Genomic DNA, 27,962 nt, shown 5'->3' with positions numbered 1-27,962 from the left:
CTTAGAATATTGATGTACTTTGCAATGATGCAAAAAAGAAGCTTATGTCTCTACTTAATGCAAACTATCCCAAGTGGCCCAACCCAACTAAAGACTACAAGTCAGAGCCTTGCCCGGCTTACTCAGCCCTTGGTGTAGACAATGAAGTTCTGGTAAGTCAATGTAAATGTAATAAATGTTGTATTTGGAGGCAGCAGTATATTCTGATACATACTAGCCAACATAGTAAATTATAATTAAATCTAATTAGAAAGTGTAATTTCTTATATGTAAGGCTCTTGAAATTATATCTTATTTATCGAAATAAAAAATGTAAAAAACCAGGCTGGGAAGTTGGCTCAGTGGTATAATGCCCGCCTCGCATGCATGAGGCCCTGGGTTCAATTCCTCAGTACCACATAAATGAAAAAAGCTGGATCAAGTAGTAGGGTGCTAGCCTTGAGCTGAAGAGCTGAGAGATGGCTCCCAGGCCCAGAGTTCAGCCCCCCCCCCCAAAAAGTAAAACAACTCAGAGCTGGGTGCTAGTGGCTTATGCCTGTAATCCTAGCTACTCAGGAGGCTGATTGAGGACTGCAGTTTGAAGTCCATGGAGCAGAAAAGTCCATGAAACTCTTATGTCCAGAAGTGGAGCTGTAGCTCAAATGGTAGAGCACTACCCTGGAGCCAAAAAGCTCTGGGTGAGCATACAGGTCCTGGGTTAAAGCCCCAGGACAAGCACACACAAAATAAAAACTCTAGGGGCAAACTTTACAAGCAGGTGCTTTCATTTTTAGCATTCCAAGCTTGGAAAGCTCTTTTTTTGCTTAAAGCACTATTCCATACTGTCAGGGTTGTTTCTAAGCTCAGTTTAACTTGTTAAATCACAAAAATTGATACTAATCAAACTAAATTCTGTGATTGGTTACACAGCTAACACTAAGTGTAGCTGTATTAACTCATTTAATCCAACAATCCTATGAGACAACAAATGAGCAAACTGTGTCATCAGAAGAAGTTAATAAGCAACTGACCCACAAGGCTAGAAAAGTTAAGTCTTGGAACCCAGGCAATGTATATTCTTAAAATGGTTTTTCAGGGCTTCTCTCACTTTAACATGTTAATTGTAAGAAAAGACTTGCAGCATAAGTGATGGCTCCAACTCCTTTTATTGTCTTATGTTATGATTCTCTTCATATACTGTTATTTTTTTATTTTTTTGGGCGGTCATGGGGCCTGAACTCTGGGCCTGGGCGCTGTTCCCCAGCTCTTCAGCTCAAGGCTAGAGCTCTACCACTTGAACCATAACACCAGCTTTTACTTTTTGCTTATGTGGTGCTAAGGAATTGAACCCAGGGCCTCATGCATGCAAGGCAAGCACTGTACCACGGAGCCATCTTCCCAGCCCATATACTATTATTTTGTGTGTGTGCTGGACATGGGACTTGAACTCAGGGCCCAGGTGCTATCTTTGAGCTTTTTTGCTTAAGGATAGAACTCTTATCAACTGAGCCATAGCACCACTTCTGACTTTTTGGTGGTAATTGGAGATGGGTCACATGGACTTTCTGAATGGACTGGCTTCAAACCACGATCCTCCAGCTTTTTTTTTTTGGGGGGGGGGGAGTGGGGGGTCTGGTCGTGGGGCCTGAACTCTGGGCCTGGACACAGTCCCTCAGCTCTTCAGCTCAAGGCTAGTGCTCTACCACTTGAGCCACAGCGCCACTTCTGGCTTTTTTCTTTTTGCTTATGTGGTGCTGACGAATCGAACCCAGGGCCTCATGCATGCAAGGCAAGCGCTCTACCACTGAGCCACCTTCCCAGCCCCCTCCTCCAGCTTTTTGATACTATCTTTATCCTCTTCTGAAAAATAATTTACTTTGTGAATAGGAATAATGATATGAAGTGTTGTTGTTTTGGTTGGTTCTGAGGCTTGAACTTGTGGCCTGGGCACTGTCCCTGAGTTCTTTTTGCTCAAGGATAGCACTCTACCACTTGAGCTACAACCACTTCTGGTTTTCTGGTGGTTAATTAGAGATAAGAGTTTTACAGACTTTCCTGCTCCAGCTGGCTTCAAACCACCATCCTCAGATCTTGGCCTCCTGAGTAGCTAGGATTATAGGAGTGAGCCACCAGCACCTAGCCTGATAAGAAGTTTTTTAAAATCATCAGCTAGCATGTGCATGGCTAAGTATTATTAAGGAAAGGTTAATTTGATTTTGTTTTAGATACTAGTACATAACTATGATTATGCCTTTGTTTTATTAGAAGTCTTCTCCTAGTAGCAAGCAAAATTACCAGAGTCATCTATCACTTTGTACACCAAAAGAAAAGTGTTTGCCCAACCCTGTTTCTGCCCAGATGATCTCAGAATCTTCACATAAAGAGGAGAAAGAGATTGATGACCCCAAAACGTGCAAGAAGAGAAGAGCCTTGGATTTCCTGACTCGACTGCCTTTACCTCCCCCTGTGAGTCCCATTTGTACATTTGTTTCTCCAGCCGCACAGAAGGCGTTTCAGCCACCACGGAGTTGTGGCACCAAGCACAGAACACCTACAAAGAGGAAAGAACTGAATTTTCCTCAGGTGACTCCACTTAAAAAGGTCAATGAAATTTCTCTTTTGGAACGTGACTCAATAGCTGATGAAGAACTGGCATTGTTAAATACCCAATCCCTTGTGTCTGATTCCATGGGAGAAAGCCACTTGATCATCAGGGAATCCAAGAGGACTACTCCGTCTAGTACCCAAGATCACCTTGGACAGAAAAAGCAGCAGATGAGTCCCTGATGGGGGGACAAGGGAACCCCCAAGCTGGCACCAAAGACTGTGAGAAAGTGACAATAACTTGGTTTTTGTACGACGTAGAGTTTCCAAGTGCACACAGTATTTGTGTAATACAAAACGGCTTGAAACAGTTTCAAATTTACCTAAGTGTTGTATATCATAGGGATTCTTTGCTTTGTTCTATATTGATGTGTTTTTATTTCAGTTGTCTACCATACAATTGACTATTTACTATCTACTCAAAAACTCTTGTTTAAAATTTTTTTATTAAATCTGGTCACTACTAGTACTATTTTACAAATCAAATAAACATACCTTGTTCTTTCATGTTATATAATTGAAACAAAATTTTTAAGATTATTTTGGCCCAGGTAATTCCTTAAATGTTTAGTCCCTACTTTAGAAGGTTTTGTATGAAATCATTTCCTTAATGAATGCACTGATTCAGACTAGATTTCCATTCTGTTCAAAAGTCAGAGTGAACCAGGTACCAAAGGCTCAGGCCTGTAATCCTAACTATTCAGGAGGCTGAGATCCAAGGATCATGGTTCAAATAGCAAGAAAGTCTGTGAGAACCTTACCTCCAAAAAGACATAGGTGGGGCTGTGACTTCCATGGTAGAGCACTAGCCTTGAGCAGAAAAGCTCAGGAACAATGCCTACGCCTTGAGTTCAAGCCTCAGTTCTAGCAACAACAACAAAAAAAAAAAGTAAAAAAAAGATATTTCAATTCTTCGTCCTGCAGTTGACATGACTAGAAGAAAAATACAACTTTCCAGGTAATTCCTTGTATGAGACCAGTATGATCTCAGTACTTGAACTAAAAATCAAATACTCCCAAGTCAAAAACAGATTGCATAGTTTTAGGGTATTTTGTTTTGCTTTAAAACAGTTAACCAGACTGCAGTTTCAGAGAGCATCTTGCTGCCAGATATTACTGATTGCACCTGCCTTACCTTTCTCACAGTGACAGGATATGGATTATGTATCTGCTAACCTGTCTCCATCGCAGAAGAAACGGCAGAAATTTAAGGCAGTGCCTTCACTTGCTACTTACGTCTAATAGAGGAAAGGGTAAAGCAGTTGGAACCCAGAACTAGTAGCCTGAAGCTGTCAAATCCTTAATGTTTTGTAAGTTCATATATGATCCTGTGCTTCCAAACCTCATTATAAGCAATGTCAAAGCCAAGAACAAATACTTTTAAAAATGAACTTGTTTCTTTCCTTCCCTGTTATCCATGAATTTAAGTCTAAATCACACAGTGATCCACTCTTACATGGAATAAAACTGGAGTTTCAAGCCAGGCACTGGTAGCTCACTCCTTTAATCCTAGCTACTCAGGAGGCTGAGATCTGAGGATAATGGTTCAAAGCCAGCCCAGGCAGGAAAGCCCATGAGACTCTTATCTGCAATAAACCACCTGAAACCAGAAGTGGCATTGTGGCCCAAGTGGTAGAGGTGCTAGCTTTGAGTTGAAGAGCTGAGGGACAGCGCCCAGGCCCAGAGTTCAAGCCCCATGACCAGTAAAAATACTGGAGTTTCACATTAATTAGGAAGAATTATAATTTAACCTGCTTTTTTTTGGATCTGCTCTTTTTGGATCCTAGGAAAAAATTCTATTACCTCCCCCATTCTCATACCATTTATATAGACAAACCTACATGAACCAACTGTGAAGCTTGAGTACGTGTTTATATTATCCCCCTGAAAGTGACAACAGTTTAATGATTATTAAGTCCACGATGGAAATTTCCTGGCATAGGGTAAATGGTGAAAGCATTCTGTATAACTCAACAATCACTTAATGAACCTATTCTGTTCAGTGTTCTTTGCCAGCTCTCTGAGTAATGCAGACAGTAATATACAAAGTAATGCTAGTCGGTATTGAATATTCATAAGATCTTATCAATCAGAAGACAGGGGAATGGAAACAAAACATAGATCACTTCTAGGTGGGATAAAATTGGTAGCATTTAATCAGCTAATATTTATACTTCCAAAGTATTTAATGATCATCTAAGAAGAGTCCTTAGTAGGGCAGGAAACTCTCAGGGCTCTACAAAAAGCTTTGAATCTGTGGCCCAGAGCCATTGATAGTCACTCATATCCCAAGTGAACCAAACGATATGCAGAGATCCAGCCAAATCAAGACCCTTAACATCTGTCTCTATAGACTGCTCACTTCTGTGGAGTCAAAGGCAATTCCCAGTTTGGGCTGTGACACTTCCCTCTACTACCTAGACAAGCTGAGTCACCAACGTGGAGGTGACTGTGCGGTAAGCACATTGACTAAGACACTCAGATCACCTAGACCTGGAAAGCAGAATTCACTGGGTTATTGCTATCATAGGATCACTCTGCTATTCTTAAGCATGTAGAATTTGGCAAAACTTTAATAGCTTAGATTCATTCAAATTTACATTAATCTGCCAAGCTTTCTTACTCAAAAGAGATGCCAACTTAAAAAACATTAATAAAGAAAAATTATAGATATATTACTCATTAATTTCTCAAGTTGTTGAGTAGGGGTTTGTTTTTTTTGTTTTGTTTTGGGTAATTGGTTGTTTTCCCATGGTACTGAGATTTGAACTCAGGCACACTCTACCAGTTGAGCCAAATTCCCAGCCCTTTTTTGCTTTTAGTTAATTTTCAGAAAATTTCTTGCTTTCTCCTACATATACTTCTAGCATAGCCTGGACTGTAGGCGTGGACCACTAGCGCCAGCTGATTTGTTGAAGTGGGTATATCATTAACTTTTTTCAACCTGCCTCCTGCACAGCTGGGATTATAGCCTTGTACCACCACCCTTGAGGAGATTTCTGCATGTTAGGTAATAGGATGTTGAATTAAAATTATCTTACAGGGCTGGGAAGGTAGCTTAGTGGTAGAGTACTTGCCTTGCATGCCTGAGGTCCTGGGTTCGATTCCTCACATAAGCAAAAAGAAAAAAGCCATAAGTAGTGCTGTGGCTCAAGTGGTAGAGCGCTAGCCTTGAGCTGAAGAGCTGAGGGACAGCACCCAGGCCCAGAGTTCAGGCCCCACGACCGGACCCAAAAAGAAAAAATTATCTTTCTAATGTGCACAGGTTTATATAAGCATTAAAAGTACTAAAAAAAATTTACCTAGCACACAAGCTATTGTATAGACAAGGTGGTTTCTTTGTGGTTGAATTACTTGGGATTTAGGTAAATGTTTTTATCATTAAGTCAAAAGAATTCAATGACACATCCATATAAATGCAATACCATATACAATTTAATAACCATAAAAGCACCATTATATAAGACACTTAAAATAATATATCACAACATTAGAAAGAAGCTGTTGGCCAACAAGAGAGCATACATCTACATGGTCTTGTTTATCATAGCCTCACACATTTGATGAGAACCTGTTGGGATTACCCTGGATTCATAAATTCAGTTCTGGTCTAAGAGGGTCATTCCAGAGTGTGATGGAACCCTATTGTGTCAGATAATGCTGCAGAAACTACCAACACTGCTCATCTTGCAGTGAGCATGGCTTTCACACATCCTCACTGGATCAAATGCTTGGCTGCTACATTCCTTGCATTCACAAACATCTGGTTTGCCAACTAATACAAATTTATAGGCACAACTTTAGGAATCGTTTTAATATTTCCTGTTAAAAACGTGTTTTATGAAGGCAGGTTTATTTTGCTTACACTTAGACAATAGCCAAAAGTTAGGTCTGATACTGCTAAAGCAATTAAACAAAAGGTGTGACCCTAATGATACTCAGTTTCCTTAAGTAGCTTGTATCCCTTATTAAGGATTTGATGTTTTTTAACCTTGATGTATCATTAAAATAATGAAGTAGCTTCTCAAAGTGTCCACTTTGAAGGACAAATGCCCTTGTGTGTATACTTGCTAGTGTGTTACTTTTAAAGGAAAAGCAGTATCATTAGAGTCCTATGGATTTTAATATATCAAGGTAGCAATGGCACTAAGCAGTTTCCAGCCTCTTGTTTTCCCCCATCTTTCAAACTTCCCTGATGGAGATGAAATTTCCTGAAATAGTAAATGGATTACTTCAGAGACAGTGGTACTGAAGCTTATGTATATAAACACGGTTTCATTTATGAACCTATGTCACTGATTACATTCTTGGATTTTAGTTTCCAGTTCTCTCCCTGGAGAAAGACACTTTAATCCAACTTGCAGACTCTCCAGCCTCAGACCATGCGTATGGGTGCACTGTAACAATGTTTGTTGAAGGTGATGAATATAATGACCTCTGCTCAGAAACTTGGGGGTTCAAATATTTACACTGGAATTAGAGCTCTGACTAAAACGTGAACAAAAAATAAATACCAAAAATCGAAGTAAAAACTTATTTAGGAAAATTCTCCATGGCTGTCAGACGGGCCTCTAATACCCATGGTGACAGCCGCCCCTTCTGCTAAAGGAGCTCTCGTGTGCGAAGCCACCGCCATGCGCTCTCCGGTTTGGAAACTCAGAGTAGGTATTCCAGTATCCTCCGCCGTTGGAAGGCGATGCATTATTCCTGTCCTGGTTCCTGCTCATTCTGCTCGGTTTTTCTGCATGAAGTACACTGTGAAAGGTAACATCGTGTTCATACCGTTCTTTCATTCGGTGTATTTTTTCTCTTGGGACTCCGTGAATGTTTCTTCTACATGGAAAAGAAATGTGGGTATTTAGTTAAGGCAGGATCTTGGGATGGGTTCCTTGCATTTACAAGCCCTGCATTACATAGATATCACACACTATCTTCAGGACATAACTGGCAAAAGCATACTGTCTTGCCATTCCATTATCCTCCAGGCCCTAGTCCTGTTTTTCATGCTGCCCTTCCCCCTTCTAAACTAGCCTAAGCCTGGCCTTAGAAATGCTTTGTTCCTGGGAACCTTAATGACATGCTTCAAGACACCAAACACTGAAATGATTTAAGTCATGTGTTTGCCTGCTAAGTATGCATAGATGGTCATCAAGGTAGATCAATCCATCCCTGATACAGCTAAAAGATGCTTACTAAAATAACCTTAAACCGGGTGCCAGTGGCTCATACCTGTAATCCTAGCTACGCAGGAGGCTGAGATCTGAGGATCACAGTTCAGAGCCAGTCTGGGCAGGATTGTACATGGGACTCTTATCTCCAATTAACCACCAGAAAACCAGAAGTGGCACTGTGGCTCAAGCGGTAGAGTGCTGACCTTGAGCTGAAGAGCTAAGGGATAGCGCCCAATCCCAGAGTTCAAGCCCAAGCCCAACAAAATAATAATAATAATAATAATAATAATAATAATCTTAAGTCCTAGCTGGCATAAGTACCAACTGGTGGGAATATAGTTAGAAATGTAGTTACCCGCAATTACAATTATAGAATGGAGTCCGTGAACTAGGGCTTAACAACCCTGAGGCGGTCCTGTGAGGAGAGATCCACAGACTGGGGAAACGCTATCTGCGTTTAACCATAAGATGAACTAGCCTTACTCCTAAAATGTAAACAGTGATATAACTGGTTGCTTTAAGTCATGGACACAGATATCAGGTAATACAGGGTGTGACTATCAGAATTCATGCATTCAAAATCAAGTTAGTATTATTTGGACATTCCTTTTTTACATATAAATTAGAAGCAGCATCTAACCAGTAAACAGAGTCCACATTGTTCAACATCTAAAGATCTAAAGGCAGAAGCACCATTGACATGTGCATTCCCATGCAGAGGAAGGTGCTTTTAAATGCTCGTTAATGAAGAAGCAATTTAGCAGAATGTTAAAGTGGCCTTTAAAGGACCAAGTCCAAGCCAAGATTTAGCAGTATATTACAAAACTGGCCCAAAACTAAAATCTTCACATCAATAATTCCAAAGTTATCAATTTCCAAGAATTACCATTTCTGGCCTGAAAACTACCAGTCCATTTCCAGCCTGAAAAGATTCTTTTGCTCGGTCTGAAATACCTGAAAATAGCAGGATACATAATGAGGAACTAGAAAGACAAAGAAGTACCTTGCTAACTCTTGAACGTTGAATTTCCAGCGAGTGTCAGGTTCTCGGAATATAACTTCATAGTTATTTTCAAGTGCCTGATTTTTCAAAAGTACATAAAACATTGAAGACATAGTATGTATGCTTGGGAATGTTTATGCTGCCATTTAACATTTACTACAACTCTTCTCTAAAATTTCTTCTGCTTTGCTAGTACTCCAATGCTTTAATTTATCTTAATGCACCTGGTTCATTTCCATATGTAATCACTCCTGTTTTATATTCTGGTCCCCAATGATACATTTTGGTTTTATCTAGTATGTAGAAGTTGAACATCTTTAAAAGTAGATCTCTAGATTAGCTTAAACTGTCCCAACACAGGTATAAACCATCTTGATGAATTCTCAAGGTCACTACCTTGGTTTAGAAGTGAGAATGTCAATGGACTAAAGGTAATGTCTACATGTTTTACATAATATTCCCTCAAAGAGCAGCTTTCCTTGCTACTACTGTAGCTCGATATACTGTGCCCCTTTCCTTGAGGTTCCTGTAAAAATCCAAATATCCTTTGTATTCACAAATTGACTACTGCTTTATCTTGTCACTGATGAGTTACAAAATACAGAATATTATGTTACAGAATACAAAAAGAGCTAAATGAGAAGATTTCCTCATAAATACATAGGAAGATGAGTAAGTTCTGGTGTACTGTTGCACAGAAGGGTGATTAAAATAAGCATTATATAAATCAGAGAATATTTTGAATGTTCTGTTCACAAAGAAATGATACATGTCACCTGAATAACCTGAATGGATCATTTCACATTGTATACATGTGCCAAAAAGTCTCACTACACTCTAGAGAGATGTGTAATCATTATTTTGTCAATTGATGCATACATTTAAATTGTTTTTATGGTTGCCCTTCCATTCTTTGATGGATACTTCTAATTAGTAAAAGATTCAACTACCATATCTTGAAACCATCTGAGTCTGGTTTTAAAAAAAACTGTGTGTGACTAAAAAAAATACTGTAAATATCTAGAAAACAAAAAGTAAAATAGCTTCCTGGAAATTCAGTTAATCCCTGATTTGGTTTTGAGTTGTGCTGTAATTCATCCCCCTCTTTATAGCCCTGTTCATTTCTCACCCAAGTGGCCTCTCAATCATAAATACCCCACAGCGGATGCTCATTTTCTCTTACATTCAGTCATGTCCCATAAGCAAACCCAAAGAATGCTGTTTTGCCCAAAATGTAACCTAAACATAGAGAGCCATGAATCCCGTGTAGGAGCTCCACAGCTTCAAGTGGAGATGGTGTCATCAGTACAGTGTTCACATGACTGCTTCCTGCCCCACCCTATACTTCCCCTTTCTATAGCCAAAGGGCTATAAAGATTTAGTAGCATAAAAGACAAAAAGATGCCAGAAAAAAAATATCTGAAGGGACAACTATGCTGTGTGTCTGCTATATTCTATTGTATTAATAGGGTGCTAGTGTTCATTCCATTTTAAAATTAAAAAGTTGTGCTGGCCTGGCACTCACAGGCAGCAACAGCAGCCAGAGCTGAGAGCCCTGGCTGGCCCGAGGCAGACTTTTCCTAGTGTGACCCACAGCCCTGCTAGTCCACTCTTCTCTACAAGTTTCCATGCTGCTCCTCTGCAAAGAAAAGAACCAACACTGAAAAGCTACCAAGAATTCAGACCCAGGGCTATTTACCCAGGAATATTTTAAAAACTGTACCCTGAAGTGAAATTAGCATCTCAGCAGATTTCATTGAACATCAGAGAAAGACTAAAACTTCTTTACCTGCTCCATGCGAGAACTAAAATTAGTCACTGTCAACTCATGGCAGATCAGAAAGAAAAAGAGGAAAGAACAAACATTTCAACTTTCTCACAAAATGTCCATGACTGAAAATTCAGAATGATGCTTCTTCCTACCATGACTGCATAGGGCTTCATTTCCCAGGCGTGCAGGTTGGTATTATCAATTATAATGGGGGTTATGCCATTCCTCATTGCTTTTCTTGCTGCAATACAACGTCATACAACAGTGAACAACATGTAGTAGTCAGAGGAGGGAGAGCCTTACCCATGTTTTGTCATGTTTTGGTTAGAGGATGTCCTCATTACACAATTCAATGCCACCTACTTTGGAACAATTAGGAGTCGTTTTCTTTTTCCTAAGATCTAAAGAGGTTATGGTCTGACATTCTGCTTGGAAGAGTGGGGGGAATGGAGAAACGTTTGGCTACACTCCTTCCATAAAACGTATTCATACCGAGGCAGCTATGGTCTATGTGGCTCAACAAGGTTTCCCAGGAGTTTGGAAAGAAATTTGTCACCTCTTTTCTGGTTCCATTCGTGAGCTTCCTCCAGGAAGTCAGGATTGAACTCATAGGCACCGTCTTCCCTGAAGAAAAAATCATCCGTGCTGAAAATCAGGGCCCTGGGAAAGTCATGTTGCAATTGTCTGCAAAGTGGAAAAATGAAAGAAGATTTCTTTTAATATATGCATGGTTGTGGTAGAAATGATTCCCTTCCATCTCTAACATTTTGCATTTGGTAGTTTATAATTCTGACACCACCAGCTTTTTGAGTTGTTGAACTCCCACTTAAAAAGAGAAAAACTCTTGTTATATCTGGAAGGCACCGCTACTGAACAGGAGGCAGGAGAGGGCTGAGAAGTGGCCGTGTATGGCCAACACTTGAAAGGACTCTGGTCACCATCACCGCCTCCTGCAGCAACTGCGACCAAATGAAGATAAAACTAGGGATGAGCTGAGGGCCCAATGCCTCTTTGAGGCACCAGTGCCCTCCAAGACATGCCCTGACCCATGTTGCAGCCCTTCTCTTGACCCCTAAACTCTCGCCTGTCCTGGGGACCCATTTCCCCCAAGCTCTTTTCTCTGTAAGGACACATCTAGTTCTTGCTGTGGTATGAGATGTAGATAAAGAGTGATGCATGTGTGCAAACTTACTCGGTAACACGGTTGTATTTTAATAACACCTAAGGCAAATGGAACAAGGCACGAGAGAAGGAAGGAGGTGAACTCAATATTCCCCATGTGTTTCTAGCTTCTTCTACTCCCAGGTCTGGATCTGAAAATACCACGGGATGGTGGGGGTGTGGGGGGAGGAAGAAGAAAGGGAAGCATCATGCAGTGCCCCTTATAAGCAAATCAGAAATGGAGTATTCACCTCTGTCCAAAGAACTTCCAAGACAAGATGCTTCAGCTTGGAATCTTGGACTGTTTATTGACAGAAGGTGGTATTAGTCCAAGTAGTGACTGAGGGGAAGGAGAGGTTCAGAGTCTTCTTTCCTTGCCTGTAAAGGTTGAAGTGGATAGTGTGCAACTGGAGAATAGCTAGTGCAGCACCTTACACAACCAGCAGAACTAGCTTCTAACAGGTCCAGTTGCAAATGGAAACACATGACCAAATGCCACGCTCAGAACAAGATGGCGACAAGTTAGAAGAAAGAAAAAAAGACTGGAAAACCACAAGGGCAGGAAATGCAAAGAGCAAGCCAAGCAATTCAACTCCTATCTTTCCTTTCTGTTCCCCATGGAGAATTATCTTCATTGAGCAATAACGAGGAGCCAAAGACAATGACAAAACACCTGAGTTGCTTTGCCAGATCTGGGTTCATTTCTTGACTTCATCTATCCAGTCAGGTGACCTCACCTCTGAGAGTTTTATCTATAAAATATAATTTAAAAATTCCTATCCAGGGGCTGGGAAGGTGGCTCAGTGGTAGAGCGCTTGCATTGCATGCTCAAGGCCCTGGGTTCGATTCCTCAGCACCACATAAGCAAAAAGAAAAAAGCCGGAAGTGGCGCTGTGGCTCAAGTGGTAGAGCGCTAGCCTTGAGCTGAAGAGCTGAGGGACAGCGCCCAGGCCCAGAGTTCAGGCCCCACGACCGGACCCAAAAAAAAAAATAATAATAATTCCTATCCAGAGCTTCTGATAGGACTCAAATGAGTTAAAGTATGGGGAAACTATTTTTTAAATAAAGGATAGTTTTGTTAGTAATAACAATGAGGTTAGATTCCCAGACCCATACTTTTACATGCCATAGCAATAAAACACTGGCATATGTATGTGACGTCATCTTTCCAAGTATTGTAGTAGATATAAGAGATGAAAGACAAAAAGAAAGCAGATGGCCAGGCCCTGGTGGCTCACGCCTGTAAACCTAGTTACTCAGGAAGCTGAGATCTGAGGATCATGATTCAAAGCCAGCCCAGGAAAGGAAAGTCTCTGAGACTCTTCTCTCCAATTAACCACCAGAAAACCTGAAGTAGAGCTGTAGCCCAAAAGGGTAGTGCTAGCCTTGAGCAAAAGAGCTCAGGGACAGAGCCCAGGCCCTCTGTTGAAGTCCCACAACCACCAAAAAATAAATTAAATTATAAATAAAAAATTAAATAGGTATCTAACTTATCCACAAAAAAAGCAGATGTCTAACTTACCTGCATGTAAGTTAGGAACAGTAAACAAACATCTGCCAAATTCTTCAAAAGACAGCACAGAGAACCGGACTGGAAGGTGGTTTCGTGGTAAAGTGCTTACCTAGCATGCATGAAGCTCTGGGTTTGATTCCTCAGTACCACATAAACAAAAAAGGCCAGAAGTGGCACTATAGCTTAAGTGGTAGAGCACTAGCCTTGAGCAAAAGAAGTTCAGGGAGCCAGGCGCCAGTGGCTCACATCTGTAATCCTAGCTACTCAGGAGGCTGAGATCTGAGGATCACCGTTCAAAGCCAGCCCAGGCAGGAAAGCCCATGAAACTCTTATCTCCAATAAACTACTAGAAAACCAGAAGTGGCACTGTGGCTCAAGTGGTAGAGCGCTAGCCTTGAGCTGAAGAGCTGAGGGATAGCGCCCAAGTCCAGAGTTCAAGCCCCACAACCGACCAAAAAAAAAAAAAAGAAGTTCAGGGACAGTGCCAAGGCCCAGAGTTCAAGCCCCAGAACTGGCAAACAAACAAAAAACAAACACATTTTCTTTGCTAACAGGTGTGATAGTACAGAGGAAATGTCAATGGACCTAAGATCTTGATTTAAATAGCAATCCAATAGTCTGCCTTGAGCAACTATAATCCATAAGACAATATTTCAGACTATTAATTAGAGAACTTATTAAACATTAGGCATTTAACATGTGCCAAGTGCAATGTGAAATGCTAAGGCACAAAGCATCATATTTGCTTTTAAGAATTCACAGCCCTTGAGGCTGGGAAGGTGGCTCAGTGGTAGAGCGCTTGCCTTGCATGCATGAGGCCCTGAGTTCGATTCCTCAGCACCACATAAGCAAAAAGAAAAAAGCCGGAAGTGGCGCTGTGGCTCAAGTGGTAGAGTGCTAGCCTTGAGCTGAAGAGCTGAGGGACAGCGCCCAGGCCCAGAGTTCAGGCCCCACGACCGGACCAAAAAACAGAATTGAGAGCCCACAGAGCCAGGCCCCTGCTAGCCTGGCATGACAGAAAATCTGTACCACAAAAGCACTAAGAGAACTTCCAGTCAAAAACAAGTTCTGACAAAAAAGAGTTTTCTAAAGGAGACCTTTGACTTGGAACCCTGGATTCCTGGAAAAGTTGAGAGGATGAAATAGGGCAGGGGCTGGGACTCAGTTGGTAGAGCACTAGCCAATGAACAAAAGCATTAGGTACTGAGTTTGAGTCCCAGTCTGAGACAGGGAAGGGAAGGGAAGGAGAAGGAGAAGGAGAAGAAGGAGAAGGAGAAGGAGGAGAAGGAGAAGGAGAAGAGAAGAAGGAGGAGAAAAGGATGGGTCTGGGGATGTGACTCTGTAATGGACCCCTTACCTAGCATTCCTGAAAGTCAGTTTCAATTCCAAGATACTGCAAAAAAAAGAAGGAAGGAAGGAAGGAAGGAAAGAAGGAAAGAAGGAAGGAAGGAAGGAAGGAAGGAAGGAAGGAAGGAAGGAAGGAAGGAAGGAAGGAAGGAAGGAAGGAGAGAGAAATAAATAGCATGAACAACTTCATGGAAAACAAAGAACAAAAGCACCAAGGATTGGGAGTAAAAATAGTAAATCCTATTTGAAACTGAATTCAAATGTGATTTAAAGAAATGTGACAAAGAGGTCTACAGAAAAACAACCAGGTAAATATAAAGAAAGATATCAAAGGAGCCAAAGATCATCAAAGAAATGTTGGGTATAGATAAAAACAAATTATAAGCCAGATGCCCAACTGCTCAGGAGGCTGAGATTGGGATGACCAGTCTTGAGGCCAAACCAGACAAAAAGTTCATGAGAACTGCATCTTCACAAAAATAAATAAATCAAGCTGGGTGTGGTGGCTTGTACCTGCAGGAAGCTTAAATAAGATTATGCCAGGCACCAGAGTCCCACACCTGTAATCCTAGCTACTCAGGAAGCAGAGGTATGAGGATTGCAGTTCAAAGCCAGCCCGGGCAGGAAAGTCCGTGAGACTCTCATCTCCAATGAACCACAAAAAAAACAGAAATGGTGCTGTGGCTCAAGTGGTAGAGCACTTGCCTTGAGCTGAAGAGCTCAGGAAAAGCACCCAGGCCCAGGGTTCAAGCCCCAGGACTAGTGCACAAACTATTATTAATAATAATAACAATAACAATCAGAACAAAATGGACTGGGTGGGGCTTACATAGTGGAATACCCTGAGCTCAAAGCCTTGTTCTGCTTCCCTCCCTCCCCACTCAAAAAAACCAAAATAATTCCTGATAATTATCCTCATCGTCAGCAAGTTAGGCTAGACTCAACAATGCATTTGCAATAGTCTTGCCTGAGTCACATGCTCAACTACAACCTCTGACAATGTGATGGGGGCAGAGGGTCCAGGTAAACCTCTCACTAGCTTCTGCAGGGATGGCTGTTGCTGGCTCGGGCACCTTGCGGGCTGGTGGGAGGGCTCAACTAGGCCCCTTCATAGTACAACCAGAGGGTCTGAGCAGCCACTGCGTGGTTTGCTCATCCTAGGTATCAAAACATGTTGCGTTGCTGACCTGCAGTGAATGCAAATAGTTTCTACTTCTTCATGGAATGAGGAGCAAAGAAAATGCGGCAACTTTAAATCAACCACAGAGATGTGATAAGAAAGAAGGGAGAAGACAGAGGACAGGATGGAACAAATATTCGTCATTTCCAAATTAAATGTCTGCTTTTTGATTTTAAAGCTACTCAAGCAGAAAAGGCCAAGTCCTAAGTCCAAGCGGTAACCTCCAAGGCAAAGTCACAAAGATAACTCAGGAAAGAAACTTAAAGGGAGCTCCAGATGCATTTTTTTAGATGTGTATTCTACTCTTTTTTTCTCTACTCTTTTATTTCTACTCTTTTTTTTCAGGTCTGTCTATTTTACATTTATGATTACTGTAAAGTTTTTAAATTCTTTTCATCAGTATCATTTAGTCTACATAAGCTATGTTGAGAGGAGAAATTGTACTATATAACTTAACTCCCTTATATTGCAACTATGGAAACTGATTTCAAAATGTATTTTTCCTTTTAGTCCCAGATCTGAGGTCCCTTCCAAACCTGGTTTCATTTGTTTTCCTAGCAAGTTCATCACCTATGGGGTTTGTTTTGTTTGGTAAACATTTTTAGAGTTGAGTTTTTCTTCTTATATCCATTACTTAGCTACTCGGGTTTTCATTAGTATTGACAGGCAGTTTATTTTTTTCTAACGTTTCCCTTTTCAAAGGAAAAGGCTTTTTTAAGACATGGGGTTCCAATTCACATTTGATTTTGTTTGATTCCTATTTATATAGGGAGCATAAACAAAACCTAGGACTACTGTTCTTCCTTATTACAAACTGGGCTTAAGAGTAAAAGCTAAGTTGTTCAGGGTCTTCATGGGATAAGACCACCTGCTAGCATCCTCAATCTCTGACTATAGAGATCCAACATTCACCTTTGTGACCCCATGGATTCTTGTTTTGTGTTTTTGTGTTTCAAAACCTCGTTTTATCTTTACCTAAATGTTAAGGTTGCATGGGCAGCCTTTACATCTTGACAATGCAGGACAATAAAAATTCCATTAGCCAAATATAAGTGATTAAATAGACAACCTTGAGATTCTTAAACTTAAGTGGAAGCAAATAAATACCATTCCATCAGCTTCAGAAGGTGAAGATAGTGCCCCAGCACTAGCTTGCTCTATGGTTGTCAGGAGCCTCATGCATTAGGGAAATTGAGAGAATGAAAATAAAAGGGAAAAAATAGAAAGATAATTACTTCTACATAGCCTTCACCTCCCTGATCCCCACCCCCAATTCATTTAAAATTACTACTGTGACAGAAACTCAACCACTAACCTAGATTTCACAACGTGTTATTCTTTTGTAATTCCTTCCTGAGAACCAATAGATACTTAGATAGCTAGTCACTCCCTGAGGATGTCCAACATTGCCATATACCTTGACATGTTCTCGAACATGTAAAGGTAGACAGGACAGAATAAACAATAACAAGCAGTTATGACCCAGTTTCAACTGTTCCCATTATGTGTCCAATCACGTTCCATCTACTTCATCATTAGCATTCACCTACAGTTGTTTTATTTGAATCAGGAACCAAACAGGATCTCTCCTAAGAGTAAAAACATTCTCTTGTATAATCATGATACCATTATCCCATTAAAAAAAAAAAACACTTGAGCCGGGCGCTGGTGGCTCACGCCTGTAAATCCTAGCTACTCAGGAGGCTGAGATCTGAGGATCGCAGTTCAAAGCAGCCCAGGCAGGAAAGACCATGAGACTCTTATCTCCAATAAACCACCAGAAAACCGGAAGTGGTGCTGTAGCTCAAGTGGTAGAGCGCTCGCCTTGAGCTGAAGAGCTGAGGGACAACGCCCAGGCCCAGAGTTCAAGCCCCACGACCGACAAAAAACCAAACAACCAAAACACTTGAATGTACAATGTTTCACTTTACAATTTTTTAAGACTTCCCTGATGGTCCCAAAGACTTTTTTTCATTTTGTTTCAAGCACTACATTGGTGATTACTGTCTTGTTAATGTCGTTTCATCTAAATGCTGTCCTCTGAATTCTGAGAGCCCCTTTGTGGACAGTCCACATTAGTCAGGATGGCTTTCCAAGGACCAGGTTAGGCCTTTTTTGGAAAGTACAGAGGTGAATGGTGCACTTTAGATGGCACAGGACCACTTCCCCATTGTGCTAAGTTGGGACACTTGGCTAAAAGGCAGCAGCATCTTGGCTTTTCCATTATCAAGGCACATGCTCCCTTTGCATGTGCAGGCTTGACACTGTGGGGCTAACCTAAGCATTGTATTCTCCAGCCGCCTTGCTCTCCGCCTCTCCATCTACTGCTCTGAGCTCTGTCCAAACACACAACTGCCTTGGGTGTCACACACTCTGATTTATCCTACTCTAAAATTCCTTCTAAATTTACATGGTGAAATTGAAAAGAGCTTTCTATCTTGTCCCCCTTTTCATAATCCCTACCATCATTATTCCTTCTGATGCTCAAATTTGGCCAATAGTACCTGTGAAGCTGATTCCTAAGGTCTATGCTAACTTTTTTGTTCAGGTGCTGATGGCTCATAGCTATAATCTTAGCTACTCAGGAGGCTGAGCTCGGAGGATTATGCTTCAAAGCAAACCCTGGCAAAAGTCTATGAGGAAGTAGCACTGTGGCTCAAGTGGTAGAGTACTAGCCTTGAGCACAAAGAGGCACAGGGACAGTGCTCAGGCCCCAAGTTCAAGCCCGTAAACTGACAACAAAAAAAAAAAAGTCTATTAATATATCCAATTAACCAGAAAAAAACTAGACTGGAGGCATGACTCAAGTGGTAGAGATACAGCTGAGTAAGCATGAGATCCTGAGTTCCTGAGTTCAAACCCCAGCACAAATAATGTGTGTGTGTGTGTGTGTGTATTCACATATATTCTTTTTTTTTTTTTTTTACAGTCCTGGGGCTTGAACTCAGGGCCTGGACACTGTTCTTGTGCTTCTTTTGTTCAAGGCACTCTACCACTTGAGCCACAGCACCACCTCCAGCTTTTTTTGTGTATGTGGTACTGAGGAATCGAACCCAGGGAGGACTTCATGCAAGGTAAGCAAGCATTCTATCACTAAGCCACATTCCCAGCCCCTCACATATGTTCTTTTTGTTTTGTCTTGTCTTGTTTTTGGTTGTAGGGCTTGAACTCTGGGCCTGGGGGCTATCTCTCAGCTCTTTAGCTCTTCAGTTAGTGCTCTACCACTTGAGCCACAGCGCCACTCCGGTTTTCTGAGTGGTTTATTGGAGATAGTCTCATGGAGTTTCCTGCTCAGGCTGACATTGAACCTGGATCCTCAGATCTCAGCCTCCTGAGTAGCTAGGATTACAGGCATGAGCCACCAACACCCGGCTCACATATATTCTTATACATTCAAAGTATATGATATATTTGCATATATTCTTATATATATGAAAATATATATGTGACTATATATTCCTTTCTACCTAGCGAGGAAATATATTCACTGAAGAGATTTATTTAGTTTTTTCCAATCCTAGGCCTTGAACTCAGGGCCTGGGCACTGTCCCTGAGCCTTTCTGTGCTCAAGGCTACCACTCTACCAATTGAGCCACAGCACCACTGCTGGTTTTCTACTGGTTTATTGGAGATAAGAGTCTCACAGATTTTCCTGCCTGGGCTGGCTTTGAACTGTGATCCTCAGATCTCAGCCTCCTGAGTAGCTAGGATTACAGGCATGAGCCACTGGTGCCTGGCCTCACATATATTCTTATACATATGGGGTATATGAATATATTCATATATTCTTATACATATGAAATATATGTGAATATATATATATATATATATATATTCCTTTCTGCCTAGCAAAGAAATATACTCACTGAAGAGATTTTTGAAACATCCAAATACAGAAAAAGGAAAGTTTCCATATCCTACCATCTAAAAATAATTAACATTAACATGTTGGTCTTCTCTCCAAAAATTCCTCTTTTTTTTTTTTTATTAGATGTGAGTCACTGGCCTTTGGATTTTTTTTTTTTTTTTTTTTTTTTTTGAGACAGGGACCAGCTTTGTAGCTCAGACTACTCTTGAGTTCTCAAGTTCCATTCCTTAGCCTCCCATGTTCTGGACTGCAGGTGTATAACCACTATGAGTAGATACCTTTCTTGCTGAATTTTAATTTCTTACTGAGTATATCAATTGCTTTTGCATTTTGTTTAAACTGGTTTCTAACAAAGATACATTATCTAGTCGTATATATTCATCTTTGCTTTTCTCTTTCTTTCTTTCTTTCCTTTCTCTCTCTTTTTTTTTTTTTTTTTGTCAGTTGTGAGGCTTGAACTCAGAGCCTGGGCTCTGGGCTCTGTCCCTGTGCTTTTTTGCTCAAGTCTAGTGCTCTACCACTTTAAGCCACAGCACCACTTCCGGCTTTCTGGTGGCTAATTGGAGATAAGAATTTCATGGACTTTTCTGGCCAGGCTGGCTTCATTTGAACTGTGATCCTCAAATCTCAGCCTCCTAAGTAGCTAGGATCACAGGCATAAGCCACCAGCACCCAGTTTATATTCATCTTTTATTTTTTAGTTTATAACTGTGACAGTACCTTTAGAACATCCTTTCTCACCCTAAGATTATGTAAATATGTATTGTTCTACATTCCTCCTCTATCCGTCTAAAATTTATGCATATATGTAGCATTAATTAGTTAAGGATCTAACTTGATTTTTTTCCCATGTGGTTGCCTGGTTGTCCCCAGCTACTAACACGATAATTTATCAATTTCCCATTGTTTAAAAATACTGTTTTTCTAAACACTAAATGATTGCATACATTGAGGACCATTATTCTGGAATTTTAGTTTTTGGTGCACCAATCTTGATGTGTGGAACACATCTTTTCTGGTGTTCTCTTGATTATATACAGTATTTTAGACTTTTTAAAAATAAAATCTAGGGGCTGGGAAGGTGGCTCAGTGGTAGAGCGCTTGCCTTGCATGCCTGAGGCCCTGGGTTCAATTCCTCCACATAAGCAAAAAAAGAAAAAAGCCAGAAGTAGCACTGTGACTCAAGTGGTAGAGCGCTAGCCTTGAGCTGAAGAGCTGAGGGACAGCGCCCAGGCCCAGAGTTCAGGCCCCACGACTGGACCCAAAAAATAATAATAAAATAAAATAAAATAAAATCTAGTCAAGAGGCAGGTGGCTTATGCCCATAATCCTGAGGTTTGTGGTCAAGGCCAGCCAGAACAGTCCATGAGACTCATTGCCAGTCAGTCACAAAGAGCCAGAAGTGACGCTGTGGCTCAAGGGCTACAGCAAAAGAGCTAAGGATAATTGCTCAGATCCTCAGTTCTAGCCCCAAAACCAGCACCTTCCTCACACGTTGGTTAAATGTATTTGTAACTTGATCTAAAGTGTTAAGCACTAAACAAAGAATTTGGCATATGCTATCTCTCTTTAACTTTCATAGCAATTTTGTGAAATAATCTTCCCTTTACATGATAGATAAAGAAACTCATGTTTCCAGAGCTTAAATTGCTCCTTGGTCTGAACATCTTCTACCTCAGATCTAGAGTGGGTTTCTGGGGTGTGATGTAACTGAGCCTTGTGAGCTTAGGGCTGAGAATGCACTTCCTGCTGTTTCCACATGTTGGCAGCATCCAGCTAAAGTCCAGGGACTGTCATAGCCAGGGGCCACCCACGCACGGAGCCTCACAGTGCCACTGCAGGGCCAGCCTTTGCATTCATGCTTTACAAAGCAGGAGGCAACAGTCCTTGCAAACTCTAGATTTAGAATTAAACAGCTTCTGCCACACACTAACATATAGAGTAGTCCTAAGAAATATAGGGTAGTCCATTTACAGTTTTTGCCACAGTCTTACCAGAATATGGCTAGGTACTGAATTCATTTGTATCACTTCTGAGTCTTCAACTCAAAAACTGTTCTATTGGATCAGTAATTTCTGCTTTGGTTCTACGTGTTCTCTTGCTTATCTTATAACATTACTGTCTGAGTTCCTATGTTCCAGTTATGCTTATCTGTTCCTGAAGGAGTTGCGAATTTATCCTTCAATAGTGTTGTTTTTGAGTCTCTGCATTGTAGTTAGGCTTATCTCTCCCTGAAGGATTCTGAATTTCCAAAATTTACTCTAGAATCTTTTTCAAAAACTAGATTCATCAGGAGGTTGAGATCTGAGGATCATTGTTCAAAGCCAGATGGTCAAGAAAGTCCATGAGACTTTTATCTCCAATTAACCATTAAAAAGCTGGAAGTGGAACTTTGGTTCAAAGGGCAGAGTGCTAGCCTTGAGCATAAAAAGCTAAGGGACAGTGCCCAGGCCCTGAGTTCAAATCCCAGTACAGGCGCGCGCGCGCACACACACACACACGCGCACACACACACACACACACACACACACACACACACACACACAGAGATTCCTCATTTAGCTCCTTTCAGGCTTTCTGTCTCCTAGTCAACCACCTTCATGTTTGGGAGTACTGGTCATTTTCTTTTATGTGTTGTGTCATAGAGAATTTTTTTTTAACATAGACAAGAGTCTGTGGAGAAAAATCAAAAGAGCTAACAAGCACATGTATCCAGGAATTAGAGATGACTCTCATTTACATTTTCTCATACTCATTTTGCTGGCTCAAGTCAACCAACTCCAGACCTTAATCCTGGCATTCCCAAACCCTTTCCCATGCTTCACTTCCCATCCCCCCACAGACTTATGGCTTCCTAGCATAATATAAATTATCCTTATGTTTTATATCCATTTCCCTACCTCTGGTATATAAGGTCCACCTGGGCAGGATCTTTATTTTGTTCACTGGTGATTCCCAAGTACCTAGAACTCTGCCTGGAACATAGTAGACAGTATTTGTTAAATGAAAAAAATAAAAAGAAGGAGCATTATGCACTTGACAGATCTATTCATGTCGATATACACACTAAGTCCATTCCTTTTAACACCTACATAGTACTCCTTTACTCACAAGCAATAAACATAGCTACTGTTCATTAAGTGCTTTTTTTGTGCCAAGCACTGTTTGAATGGCTTTACATTTCCTAGGTGATAAGCACTATTATTAAGCTGTCTATTAAGCATAGACCAGTGAGTGATACAGCTGGATTAAAGCCCTTTCTGGCCCCACCACACTAAGCCACGAGATTTGAGTACTATAAATAAGTAAAAGTATTTCTGCCTTTCTCTAGTGGTGCTTAGGTTGCTCGTAAGTTTTCCTGTTATGAGTAAGTTCCAGTGGTTACACATGCACAAGTGGGCAGTTCTGGGTGTCTGTCACAAATAAGGGCCCTATGGCGGCCTTTTTCCTTCTTTCTTTCAGAAAGGCTTCCTCTGACAGAACAGTTTCCATGAAAGGAGTTTGCCTTTTATGTCCTGTGTTCTAGTCTAACCACCTATAACCAGGCCAGACATGTAGAAGGTAGTAAATACTTGTCAAACATACCAATGGCTCTTAAATACAATCTCTACTCACAATTAAACAAATTATGTTTATGGGATCCCAAACTGTGTGAGGAGAATGTCTCACTTGTTATGAGAATTTTAAGCATATTTCAGTTTTATCCCCCCAGAGAGTCTAGAAATGAGAATTCTCTTTGGATCCCAGCCCTTCATCTGGATTCTACTGGAATCAACTGGAAGTAGTAAACCCAGCCGCGTGAAGGCCGGAGAACTGGCTCCTGCCCCCCGTGGGCAGCCTCCTCTGAGTCCTGGTATTGCCAACCGCCACACTTGGGTGACCCCTGCCCTGGCAGAAACAGCCTCTCGAGTGTGGCCAAACCATTTTTAGCTGTCCTTTCACAACATGTCACAGGTCAATGACAGATAACACAAGAGTGGCCATCCAGGAAAATGGCCACTTTGGGCACTTTTGTAACTAGTTTATAGGGGACCATAGCTGTATCTTTGATCCTAGGGCTTGGGGTTTTTGTTTTGTTTTGGTTTGTTTTTGATGGTATTGTTCTTTTTAGTACAAATACAAAAGGAGCTAGGACAACAATTTCACATTAAAAAAAAAAAACCACCAGGAATAGTTTTCTCTGCAGTGAATTCAATTTCAGAGTGGCTGTACTGTATTGTGTGTGTGTGTGTGTGTGTGTGTGTGTGTGTGTGTGTGTGTGTGTGTGTCGGTCGTGGGGCTTGAACTCTGGGCTTGGGCGCTGTCCCTGCTCTCTTCAGCTCAAGGTGAGTGCTCCACTGCTTAAGCCACAGTGCCACTTCCAGTTTTCTAGTGGTTTATTGGAGATAGGAGTCTCACAGACTTTTCTGCCTGGGCTGGCTTTGAACCACGATCCTCAGATCTCAGCCTCCTCAGTAGCTAGGATTACAGGCATGAGGCACCAGCGACTGGCTTGTACTGTATTTTTTTAAACACTTGTCTAATTCATTCTTTTACATTACTGTTCATCTCCATAACCTCCTTTAAAAAAAAAATTACAAGTCCTAGAGCTTGAACTCAGGGCCTGGGTTCTGTCCCTGAACTTCTTTTTCTTAAGGCTAGCATTCTACCCCTTGAACCACAGTGCTATTTCTGCATTTTTCTGTTTATGTGATACTGAGGAATCCAACCCAGGGCTTCATGATGCTAGGCAATTACTCTACCACTAATCCACCTTCACAGCCCTTTTTGCTTGTTGGACCCAGGACCTCACAATTGCAAGGCATATACATTCTACTGCTTGAGTTCACCTCCAATCCTTTTTTGCATTGGCTGTTTTCAAGACAGGGTCTCAACTTATGTCCAGGCTCGCCTGGACTGCGGTCCTCCAACTTGTGCTTCCGTGTCACTAGACATGCCAGATGTGCTCTACTGCACCCAGCCACTGTGCGTCCCATAGAGCTGGGAGAATAGCCATATGCTACCAGATCTCACCACTAGGATAGATAGAGCTTTCAAAGATAGAGCTCTGCAAACTTTTACATCTAGCTGGCCTCAAACTTTAACTACCCCCCCCTCCAATTCTTACTTCTTTATAAATAAAATTGCTGGCTTAGGTTTTGTTCTTTACTCAAGAAGCCATGCAGATAGCTAAACTTCCATGTCTTAGGCAGCATCTAACTTTGCCTTCCATTAGCAACTCCATCCATCAAATTTTAGTGACAGCCTACAATATGCCAGGCCAGAAGCTGAGCACAGTAAATGTTCCTGGTGTCGAAAAACTTATGTCTCATAAAACTTACAGTTTACTTAAACCTATATAGAAAAGACAGCCAAAGAACAGAGCAAAGACTGCTGGAGAGGTGCTACTTTAGATAGCAGAGAAAGCCCCACTGAGATCCTCTTCATCATATCTTTAATACATGTGGGGAAAAAACCACTGAAAATCAACACTTATACCTCAGCAGGATCGCTACTGACTGTGAAAAGTGGCTGGAAGAACATCTGTCTGAAAACAACCATTATGGGGTAAAACCACTATGCATATCATGGAAGCCCCATTTCACAATCCATGTGATGCTGTGACCTAATGTCCTCAGCGATGAAATAAAATCATCCCCTGGATATTATGAACATCCAATAAACCTAGGTCTATAAAGAGCCAAATATACAGGGAGCATTCAGTAACTGAGGCTAGCTTTTCCTTCTTCACGTCTCCCCTCCCCTTTCCCAAGTTCTTACCTTGATAAAAAGATAGCCTTCTCCCAAAGCCAATACATGATCCGATAGAGAGCCTTCCAAAGGAACAATCAGAAATTAGACTAGTTTTTTAAAATTTTTTATTAGTTTTTAATTTATGTGGTACCAAGGAATTGAATCCAGGGCCTCATGCATGCTAGGCAAGCACTCTACCACTAAACCATATTCCCACTCCTAATCTTTTTTAGCAAACTATTTTCTCAGTCCCACTGATCCTATATATCTTTAGATAACTTGGAATGATTTAAAAAATTAATTTGTTAGGTTCATCTATACTCCAAATAGTCCTAGAAAGATGCCAGAAGATTTCAATAAAATTGCAAAAAGAGACTTGTTAAGTAATAAATATCCTATCATGTGAGCATAGTTAGATGCTTGGGGGTTGGGAAATGAAATCTCTCAAATGCATCATAATCAGGATAAATATATATATATATATATATTTTAAAATATAAATCTCATCTCTTCCCATTGCCCCCCATTGGTACACACCAACAAAAATAATGTTTTTGTTATATTTTCTTCATTAGAAGAAACACATCTTATTCAGTGACAAATAACAAGTAAAATGTAAACTTCCTTACCCAGATATATCAGGTTAACTTAGCTCCCTTAACAGGGCCTCTAAATGTTTTTTAATTACACAACATATTAAACCCACCATCATTTTGTCACCAGCAATGCCTCTCCTTCCCCAACCTCCTTCTTCCTTGTTCATTTCTTCCCCCACTTCTACCTCCTCTCATATCATTCCCACACCTGCAGTACTATCCATCCCCAAATAACAGGCCTTCCATTCTCCCCATCACTCCAGGAGCATGGCCATGGCCTGTGTTGTTCACAGCTAGACAACATCCCATGACGTGGCCTCCCAGTAAGTCATTACAAGCCCATGCTGCCCTGTATGTTCCTGGTCCTTGTAAAATATGGATAGCATTATAGTCATCACTCCAGAGAGAGGTATGGCCAGGACTCTCATCACTGAGGAGATTTAGGACCTATCTTAGGATATTCATGAAAAATATAAAAACAAAACACCAAACCCAAAAACTTGTAGTTATTTTCTAAGTAGACCAAAATGATTAATGATCTGAGATGTCACCTGCCCTTCTACTCTATTTTGACATACAAAGACTGGAATACTTCAGACTTTCTATTTTGATCATGCTTTTATTTATGAAAGGTGTGGTCTCATAAATACCAATGGTCCAGGTCTGCTGGCTAGGAGCTCTGCAGGACAGAGTACGTTGTGGGTTTGAGTTATGTACTAGTCAGATAAACTAACTGGTCCCCTGTGCTTAGTGCTTCTGCATTTCACTATGTATAATGTGTACTTTTCTTCCTATCTGTTCACCATTGTATCATCCTTTCACATGCAAAGAAAGCTCTAGTATTAAGAAACAAGGAAATAGTGTCTCTCTTGATAAGAAATTCCACGTTACCAGAGATGTGAATAAGACAAGACAGCTGCCAGCAAGCATCCTTTGCACCTAACTGAATACATGTTTCAAGGCTTTGGTGATGGTCCCAAAAGGAAGTAGAACATTGCAAAGGAGATACTAGAGCCTGGCAACCGCACTTGGCTTTGATCCATAAGTGAAATTCAAAAGCATTTCAGCAAACTTGACATAATCATGAACACGTTTAATTTTGAAAAGGAGAAGTTTTTTAAGACTATCCTCTAGTGCTTTCAATGAAAAGGACATTTTAGTGGTATACCTATACAATGGACTATTTTATTCAGACATAAAAAAATGAAGTTCTCACATACATCACAACACAGATGAACCTTGAAGATAATTGTGCTAGGCGAGATAAGCCAGTCATAGGAAATAGAGGTATAGCTCAAATGGTAGAATGCTAGCCTTGAACAACAACAACAAAGCCAAATGAGAGCTCTAGCTCTGGGTTCAAGCCCTGATACTGGCACAGATAAAGAAATAAAGTAGTCACAAAGGACAAGTAGAGGATGACCCACTTACAGGAAGTACTGAGAATAGGCAAAGACATCAAGTTTCTGGGAGACTGCCAGGAGTGAAAGAGACATACAGCATTACTGATTAGTGGGCACAGAGCATGTGTCTGATTTCTTAAAAAGTTTGAAATATAGGGCAGTGATGGCTGCATATCAGAATATAATTAATGCCACTGAACTGTGTATTTTAAAGGTGGTGAAATGGGCTGGGGATGTGGCTCAATTGGTACAATGATTGTCTTCATAAAAGGATAAAATGACAGGAAGTGGAGCTGTGGCTCAAGTGGTAGAGTGCTCACCTTGAGCTGAAGAGCTGAGGGACAGCACCCAGGCCCAGAGTTCAAGCCCCACGACCGACAAAAAAATAAGGGTAAAATGACAATGGCAAAATGACATTTGGAGACAAATACACATGCATACGTGCATGTGTGTGTGCGCACATGCGTGCGTGTACACACACACACACACACACACACACACACACACACACACACACACACACACACACACACACACACACACACACCCCTGTGTATTGGAAAGTACTGAGCTCTTCCATGGGTCTTTCACTGATGCAGGGACTGGTACAGATCCGGGTGAGTTTGTCAGCTT

At 41.1% G+C, this 27,962-nt stretch overlaps 2 protein-coding genes and 1 non-coding gene across 8 annotated transcripts in view; 1 reads left to right on the top strand and 2 right to left on the bottom strand.

Annotated features, from left to right (window-relative positions):
* Brca2 (BRCA2 DNA repair associated) overlaps window positions 1-2,855 on the top strand; it is a 63,881-nt gene extending 61,026 nt beyond the window's left edge. Inside the window, exons 26-27 of one of the 2 annotated variants that reach the window (XM_070003002.1) lie at window positions 6-152; window positions 2,338-2,855. In XM_070003002.1, coding sequence (XP_069859103.1) covers window positions 6-152; window positions 2,338-2,766 — 576 coding nt within the window. In that variant the 3' untranslated portion in view covers window positions 2,767-2,855. Of the gene's footprint in view, window positions 1-5; window positions 153-2,244 lie in introns of both variants that reach the window. The other variant, XM_070003001.1, reaches the window with a different exon arrangement.
* A 3,141-nt stretch (window positions 2,856-5,996) lies between these two features.
* The window catches only part of N4bp2l1 (NEDD4 binding protein 2 like 1), a 28,986-nt gene continuing 7,020 nt past the window's right edge, over window positions 5,997-27,962 (bottom strand). For 2 of the 5 annotated variants that reach the window (XM_070002998.1, XM_070002997.1), the window contains exons 2-7: window positions 25,358-25,410; window positions 22,498-22,572; window positions 11,085-11,212; window positions 10,681-10,769; window positions 8,758-8,834; window positions 5,997-7,416 (exon numbers count right to left, since the gene is read on the bottom strand). In XM_070002998.1, the coding sequence (XP_069859099.1) occupies window positions 7,155-7,416; window positions 8,758-8,834; window positions 10,681-10,769; window positions 11,085-11,212; window positions 22,498-22,572; window positions 25,358-25,395 (669 nt within the window). In that variant the 5' untranslated portion in view covers window positions 25,396-25,410 and the 3' untranslated portion in view covers window positions 5,997-7,154. Of the gene's footprint in view, window positions 7,417-8,640; window positions 8,709-8,757; window positions 8,835-10,680; window positions 10,770-11,084; window positions 11,213-22,497; window positions 22,573-25,357; window positions 25,411-27,962 lie in introns of all 5 variants that reach the window. The other 3 variants (XM_070002996.1, XM_070002999.1, XM_070003000.1) reach the window with 3 other exon arrangements.
* LOC138814426 (small nucleolar RNA SNORA16B/SNORA16A family) lies at window positions 23,526-23,634 on the bottom strand. Its single transcript, XR_011368002.1, has one exon. It is a non-coding gene; the product is annotated as a small nucleolar RNA SNORA16B/SNORA16A family (small nucleolar RNA).

Source organism: Dipodomys merriami, unplaced genomic scaffold (genome assembly GCF_024711535.1).
Source record: "Dipodomys merriami isolate MVZ:Mamm:240054 unplaced genomic scaffold, mDipMer1.0.p SCAF_6, whole genome shotgun sequence".
Taxonomy (NCBI): domain Eukaryota; kingdom Metazoa; phylum Chordata; class Mammalia; order Rodentia; family Heteromyidae; genus Dipodomys; species Dipodomys merriami.
The sequence above is the reverse complement of the archived record's forward strand: the minus strand, read 5'-3'. Positions and strand labels throughout refer to the sequence as shown.